This window comes from Frankliniella occidentalis, unplaced genomic scaffold (assembly GCF_000697945.3).
Source record: "Frankliniella occidentalis isolate FOCC.00 unplaced genomic scaffold, Focc_3.1 Scaffold105, whole genome shotgun sequence".
Classification (NCBI taxonomy): domain Eukaryota; kingdom Metazoa; phylum Arthropoda; class Insecta; order Thysanoptera; family Thripidae; genus Frankliniella; species Frankliniella occidentalis.
In genome coordinates, this window is record NW_026267234.1 from 538994 (window position 1) to 546642 (window position 7649).

Below are 7649 nucleotides of genomic sequence, written 5' to 3' on the forward strand. Positions count from 1 at the left end.
CCTCTTACCCTCCAACCCTGCCTAACAATACTGAGGCTCCCGCGGCTTCGCTTCCGCTAAATTACGTCAGTTTTACTACTTATACTCACTACTTTCATGGATTTCAATCAATTGCATTTTGTCTGTCAAGTGTGCGACTCTAATAAGATTTGCTTATGTTACGAATCTTTGTTTTCCTAATTATTATTACACTATTCAGGCGTACAGACACATGTACCCTACACTACCACAAGTCTTTATAATAACTACTGTCAAAGAAACAAGTAAGACATCAAAAAATTATGCAAAACCACTAGAAATAAAAACCATTCTATGAATATTAAAGCACAGGTTTACTATGGTATTAAATTGGTATCATCTGCTTTCAAGATAGATTCTTGATTTAGATTTTTTATTTTTTTTTAAAGAATGGTCATTTTTTGTGCGTCACATAACGCCTTCCTTATAGTGCCAGATGCGGTGCAACGCGGAGACCAACTTCAGGTGCCGTGGCTTCTCGCTGCGGCCGCCGGAGCCTGGGCGGGGCGCGGCCTGGCTGTGCGTGCTGCACGGCGACGACACCATCAGCGCGGGGCCCAGCGCGCTGTACCCGCTGCCGGGCGCGCTGTACGCCGAGCGCGCCGCGTGCATCGACCGTAAGCGCTGGCCAGCTGATCGCCACAGCCGCTGGCAGCCGCCCCTCCCTCCCTATGTCCTGCCCCACTGACCCCGGCTCCTCCCTGTGTCCTGCCCGCAGTGCGCGTGTCCTGCAGCCGGCGGCTCATGACGGTCACGCTGCAGTCGGCGGGGCCCTTCCAGGGCCGCCTGTTCGTCATGGGGCGGTCGGACTTCTGCGGCGCCGAGGGCCGCGGCTCCACCTCCACGTCGCTGACCCTGCCGTTGGACCCGGACCCGCCCCGACTACCCGGCCCCGGCGTCAACGACCGCTGCGGGCTGCGCCTGGCCAGAGCCTTCGGGGACACCAACCGCACCCTGGTGTCGGCCATCGTGGTGGTGCAGCGGAACCCCATCATCCAGACGAGGGGCGACCGCGCCGTGCGGGTGGGCTGCATCCTGGCGGGCGAGGAGAGCCCCCCGCAGAACCTGACCCTGGGCGCGTCCATCGCCGTCGCCAGCCCCGAGTGAGTAGCTCACAGCTGCGCAGCCGAACGGCCGCTGTCCTCATTTCTTGACCCTCACCCAACCCCTGCCCGCAGGGTGGACAACAACGGCACGGCCATCCTGAACGTGTCTTCGTCGGCGCCCACGGTGCGCCTGCGCATCACGGACCTGTCGGGCCAGGACCAGCCGCTGCACGAGACGCAGCTGGGGGACACGCTGCAGCTGCGCATCGACGTGACGCCAGACACGAGCCCGTGGGGGGTGCGCGCCACGCACCTGGTGGCTAGCTCCGCCGACGGCCAGGACTCGTACCTTCTGCTGGACTCGCGGGGCTGCCCGCCCGACCCGCACACCTTCCCCGGCCTCCGGCCCGTGGAGCCCGGCGCTCGCTCGCTGGCCGCCACCTTCAGAGCCTTCAAGTTCCCCTCGTCCGCCCTCGTCCGGTTCGGGCTCAAGGTGCACTTTTGCCGCGGCGGCTGCGCGCCCGTCAACTGCGGCGCGGGGATCGCGTCCTCGGGACGGCGCCGACGTGCCGGGTCCACGTCCACCTCCTCGCCCAGCACCGCAGCTGTACCCGAGGACATCGACTACCCCATGCAGCTGGCCATCGTGGTGCACACGCCCAAAGTGCTGGCCGCCAACGCGGGTGCCGCGGCGAGCGGTATCATCACCATTGACTCGGGTGGGTGGAGTGTCACTGCTGCTGGGTGTTTCACACCTTTCTCGTTCACGTTTTAAAATTCACGTTTTCTTCTCGGCTGGCCCTTAATTGTAGTGAGCCAATACGACGGGCGCGTCGAGGACATGGTGTGCATGACCGGCGGCACCCTCGTGGCGCTCGCCGCCGGCGCCCTGCTCCTACAAGCCGTCATTCTGGTGGTGTGCTGCGTGGGCGCGCGTCGGCACATCGCCAGCCACGACAAGCTGCTCCAGATGCAGGCCTACACCAACCCAGCGTGGTCGGCTGCCACCCCGGAGGACCGGCGAGTCACATGGGCTGACCAGTGACATTTGGTGAGTAAGTGATGGTTAGGAATGAGTTAGAAACGTGTCAGAGTCACTTAGTTAACAGTATTTATTTCATTGACTAATCATCGTTTTTGGTACCCAAACAAAACATTGTAACGCGTGGTGGTAACCTTTTTCATCCTTTTGAGTAACTTACACTGGAAGAAATAAGAAGTTCAGTTTTCGATGCGTACAGTTTGTTCACTGAGGAAGAGTTTTTCTCTATTACTTTTTACGTCTTTTCTATCGTTCTATCTTTCTCTCCCGCTCTTGTGCTCACACATTTTCTCTCTGTTTCTTTCGCTCTTTTTTTCTATTTCTTTTGGACAATCTGTTCCTACATACCAACAATGTGCGATCAATAACATTGCCCCCATTGAATGGGCGCTGGTCAAAACAAAACAACGCTACATATTTACATAATGGGACATTTATAGGCTACTCGTGATCACTCGCCAAATAAACTTTATTGACACAATCTCAATTAGTTTGTTAGCTGACATATCGTTTTGGACGATTTACAGCTATCATTTGCTAAGTACGAACGCAACGATAACACAAATTCGAATACAGCGATAAAATGACAAAACAATGGTTATAATTCCAACGAAGCAATAAAATAGCGCGTTTGCCAAATCTATAATCCTCACAAACACAAATAAGTGCTAAAATCTTAATTACATATTCCTTTCAGGAGAAAAATAAATAACAAATGCAACATAATTTAATATTCAAAATATAATCTGACTTAAGAATAATATCTGTTTCTGCTTGATATGTAGCCACTCGTTACCGTGCGACTGAAACCCATCAAGTCCTTCATATGTACAGATCACCAACTCGTCAAGTAGCACCACTGCCGATCCCTGCACTCTTTTTGGCACTTTCTATACGCGGGCAAAAACGGCGTAACTGAACCAGCCAGAGCACGTATCTGCACGACGGCTATCGTTTTATGAGAAAGTGGCCAAAAAGAGGGCGTGACATAAAAGTACTATCCAGTAAAAATTGCGAAAAGCCCTACTAACACTTGACTTCTGAGTCCTCATTTGAAGAGAATGCTTTATTAAATTGTGTGGCAGTGGTGCAACTTCACGCGGTCGTATTGATATTGGATATCAAAACGCACTTCACCCAAATGAGACATTAGTGCCTTAAACACTGCGCCAGTTAGGTAGCACTCCATCAGGGGCGCAATGTCAGCCTGGCAATGGCCTCGCACAAGGGGAAGTCGGCAAACGCAACAAACAAATACAACATAAACAATGAAACGACACAAACGGAATAAAAGTAACGATCGTAATTCAAGTTATTGTCAACGGAGCTTCACACAAGCTGCGACTGAAAAGTGAGAAAAAAGCGCAAAAACACCAACTGCGATGCTGAGACCTTGCAGCCTTAAACAGCACCCCTTTGCAATGTAAAGTTGACAGTGTGCAACCCGTTGGAACAGTAATACTGAAGACATATATATTCACGACTACGCAAATCTATCCGATTATACATTTCAGAGAAGAACCTTATCTAATAGGTTACACATCGCAAACATAGTTACCGATCCATTGGGTACTTCGAACATTTCATGAAATATTACGTTCCCAGGATTCAAACCCGATATTCGTACGTCAATATAAATTTTTAATGGAGACATGGGTAAAACCACGATGAGTAAATATCTTGGAAAGTGACCACTGTAGCAAAAGTTACATACTGAGCATTACTTATTCAGCTGACGTGCTGCCCATTTCCTTGTACAGAACAGTGCCCACCTATTTCGAAATGAAGTCAAAACTGGTGAAACGAATTGACTGTCCATTTCTTACATGGCTGTTCTCCTAAACCAGATACGGACCATATCCTCAAAAAATCGACAATCTTTACTAGTAAGCATACAACACACAATCACGCAAATCAATTCTTTTCGTGTTTTAATGGATAAAACGAAGCCAAAGTTCATCAAGTTCGAAAGAAAGGATCTTATTTCAAGCATAGCGCAATTCTTAAAAGTCTGATTCCTATAAACAATCTCATTCTTGCAGGCCTTTAGTAATAAAGAAATAGTAACATTTCAAGCCTCAATGCATTGCACAGGGCGCAGGGAGAGGGGATGAGAGATATTCACCGCAAAATGAACAATAGAATCAATAAGTCTATGAAAAGACTTTTTCCGTGGCTCGATTTTTGCTGTAAGTTTGCTTTTGCAGGAAGCCTCGGAAAGGGGGAAGGGAAGGGTCAACTGTTTTTCTAAGCACAGGAAATAGAAAAATAGCTTCTCGAAAGATGCTTGTTGTCTGGAAATAAACCACGGCTTGCTAAAAGCCATTCCAGTTGTATAAAACAAGAAGGCAAAATAAAAAGTACACTAATAAAATTTGAAAGGCCTAGTTGGCCTGACAGGAGATAACACCACTGAGGGTATAACATAGCACACATTCTCTCTCTCTCTCTCTCTCTCTCTCTCTCTCTCTCTCTCTCTCTCTCCATTTACTCAATTTTTCATTTAAACATTCTTTGAGTTGCTCTTGCGCGTAAAAGCTCAGACACACTACACATATATACACAAAACATTGACCTTGGTGTTGGCGCCGCTCGGTTTTAACCGAAGAAAAAGTCACATTTACAAAATTGTTTGAATGGTCGTGAATGGGGCAGCCTGGGAAAGCAGAGGGACACGGGGCGGAATTCAATTCGCAAAAGTTAAAACAAGCGGCTCTGCTCTTAGCTCGCTTTCTCATTTAGAATAATTTCGAAATCGCACTAACAACAGAAACCTCCCATCAAAGTAATTCCCTAATTTGGAAGTGACATAGGCCTAAAATTACAAATGACGAAAAAAAAAAAAAAAAAAAAAACACAACAATCTGATTTAGGATTTCATAGACGGGTTTGACAAAAATTGAGTGAAAAGCACTACAGCAGCAGCGACAGTTCTTGTCCCTCCAGTGGGCGCACGAACGCGCGGCTCCCCCAGAGTTGCCCCGCGGCGGCCGGTGGGGCTTCCGGCGGGAGGGGCGGGGTAAGCGGGGTAGGAAAGGGTCCCACCCCGGTGGCCGCGACCCCGCTGGGACCCCGACTGGTACACACAAACTCACCGCTAAGCGCTGGGCCTAGCAGTTGCAGTTGGGGTTCTGGGGTCCCTGAGGCTGCTCCGTCAGTCGGGTTCCTTTGCTGCCCGCGTTCATCAGGTTGGGGTCCGAATCGAGGCTCTCCGACATCTTGTCGCAGATGATGTCAACCAGTCGCTCAAACACGGACTAAGCGATCACAGAGAGAAAAAAAATTACCCCTCTCGTCGGAGGACGGGGTGCGCGCGCAGCGTTAGTGCTCGAGTACTCCAGTGCCTTGTGACTTACCTTAACTTTGATGTTCTCCTTGGCGGAGGTTTCAAAGAACTCAATGCCGAGCTGGTCGGCGAGCTGCTTGCCGCGCTCAAAGGAGATGACACGCTCCTCCTCCATGTCGCACTTGTTGCCTACAAGCACGACCTGGGCGTTGTCCCACGAGTACGTCTTGATCTGCGTCACCCTGTTGAGCAGAGAAAGACGGAAATTCGTAGCGAAGTGCGCCTATGTAGTGGTTTGTACCAATACGACAGTGACACAATACAATTGTTAATTATGGGGAATTTGAATTTACACATCACTCTTGTTGTGCGAACAAAATAAATTAACGAATGCGAACAATTAAATTCTTGAAAACGTCCTCTTTGTAAATTCATTATAATTTGACACGGTTTGACTGTACCGGTTGTATCAGAGAATAAACCCCCATGTTGCTGGCTAGCACACTCTCTATCGGGCCGCCAGGGGGGTCAATGCTATCTCACGGTCGAAGAGAGTACGGAAACCCACAGCACTAACGTGTCTCTGATGGCCCAGTATGATACCGTCGTAGAGGTCTCTTGATGAAAATTTACTAATTCTTTCGTGTTAAAATGCATTTTACAGGCGCAGTCCTTACCAGTCCTGCACGCTGTTGAACGACTCCTCATTGGTGATGTCGTACATGAGGATGAAGCCCATGGCGCCTCTGTAGTACGCCGTGGTGATGGTGCGGTAGCGTTCCTGCCCAGCGGTATCCTGTGTGCCACATCAGACTAGTGTCACTGCCTTTGTACATAAAGGAACTAAGCGTCCTCTTAGGTTAAGGAAAACAAAGTTACCCGCCATACTAACTTAATAAAACTAGGTTTAATGCAGAGGATATTTTAAATGCCAATTGGTAATAAAAACCAAAGACGAAACAAAACAATGTTTGCTTTATTTACTTTTAACCCAGTAAGCCCATTAAACTTACCCAAATTTGTAGTTTGACACGTTTGTCATGTCGAAATACTGTTTTGACTTTGAAGTCGATTCCTACGGTTGACACGAACGCTGACGTAAAGGAGTCGTCGGCGTATCGGAATAAAAAGGAGGTCTTTCCCACGGATGAGTTTCCGATGATGAGAAGTTTGAACATATAATCAAAGTTTTGGTCAGCAGCATCCTTCTGCCACTTTGGATCTTGGCCAGCCATCTGCAATCAAAGAGACGATGCGTCGGTTGCAGTCCGGCAGAGGGATAGGGTGGGGGGGAGAGAAAGAAAGCGGCAGTGGTTGAGCGCGGTCCGGACCGGGACTGCATCGAGCGCCTGGCGGGGTAGGCAACGCGAAGACAGCGGTGGCGTCGCATTGCCTACCTCCCGGGCGGCCGAGCCCTGCGGCCGCCAGGAGGGGTGGGGTGGCGGCGGCCGACTCTTCTCTGCAGTGGGGTCGGTTACGGACCACGCACTCGCCCCGCCGGTCCCGCCCACCCCGCCCCGCCCCACCCCATTCCCATTCTCAATCACGCACGTCAAAGCGCGGGCGCGCAAACTCCTACAGGCGGGCAATAACACATATCCGCGGGCCGCGGGCGGCTGGCCGGGCCGAGGCGGGGAGCGGAGTGGTGCGGAATATAGGTCAGTGGGTCACATTCCAGGGACAGAGGCCTCCTCCGGAGGAGCGGTGCGTGGTGCACGCCGCGGCTCGGTCGATTATCGAAACGGCTTTATGCACCCTCCCTCGATCCTCTGGTGGAGCAGACCACCCCCTTCCTCAACCCCCCACCCCCTCCCCTATCAGCCTATCAACCCGCCTCCTAGAACCGTCCCCTGTTTACAGGTTGCCCCGAAAAGTGGCGATGGTCTCCGGGGTGTCATCGAGGACGACCCGAGCCGCCCCGCCGAGCCACCATCGAGTCCCTCATGCGGCAGCGGCTACTGCACAGCAGCGATCAGAGGTTGGAGCGGCCCCCCAGCCAGCCCTCGCGGGGTATGTCGCGGAGGGGAGGGGGGAGGGGAGGGGCAGGGGCAGGGTGTTTACTGCGTGCTCGACCACTCCGAGGCACCGCGGGACACTCGTAAAGCGGACGGCCCGGAGGACCGCGACGACGGCACGGCTGCAAGGGCTGGAAATGGAAAGTGATCGGCGAAATGGTTCCACGGCGAGCGGGAAGTGATCGATACCGAGTAGCTGCGGGGGCCGCGGGGTGAAGCGGGGCGGCGAGGGGGGCAGCGAG

The 7649-nt window shown here is 51.6% G+C and overlaps 2 protein-coding genes across 4 annotated transcripts in view; one reads left to right on the forward strand and one right to left on the reverse strand.

The window, feature by feature from the left end:
* The first annotated feature begins 20 nt into the window (after positions 1-20).
* LOC127749897 (uncharacterized) lies at positions 21-6360 on the forward strand. 2 transcript variants are annotated; one of them, XM_052269889.1, is made up of 5 exons: positions 21-635; positions 737-1121; positions 1197-1783; positions 1877-2119; positions 6057-6360. In XM_052269889.1, exons 1-4 carry the CDS (start codon positions 455-457, stop codon positions 2107-2109), a joined length of 1386 nt encoding a protein of 461 aa, XP_052125849.1. In that variant the 5' UTR covers positions 21-454; the 3' UTR covers positions 2110-2119; positions 6057-6360. The 2 variants fall into 2 exon arrangements, with proteins under 2 accessions (XP_052125849.1, XP_052125848.1); XM_052269888.1 differs by having other exon boundaries at positions 23-635; positions 1877-2115.
* LOC113212953 (ras-related protein Rab-3) overlaps positions 2159-7649 on the reverse strand; it is a 16185-nt gene continuing 10694 nt past the window's right edge. For both annotated transcript variants that reach the window (XM_052269892.1, XM_052269893.1), the window contains exons 2-5: positions 6406-6627; positions 6070-6188; positions 5463-5634; positions 2159-5363 (exon numbers count right to left, since the gene is read on the reverse strand). In XM_052269892.1, the coding sequence (XP_052125852.1) occupies positions 5217-5363; positions 5463-5634; positions 6070-6188; positions 6406-6627 (660 nt within the window). In that variant the 3' untranslated portion in view covers positions 2159-5216. The remainder of the gene's footprint in view (positions 5364-5462; positions 5635-6069; positions 6189-6405; positions 6628-7649) is intronic.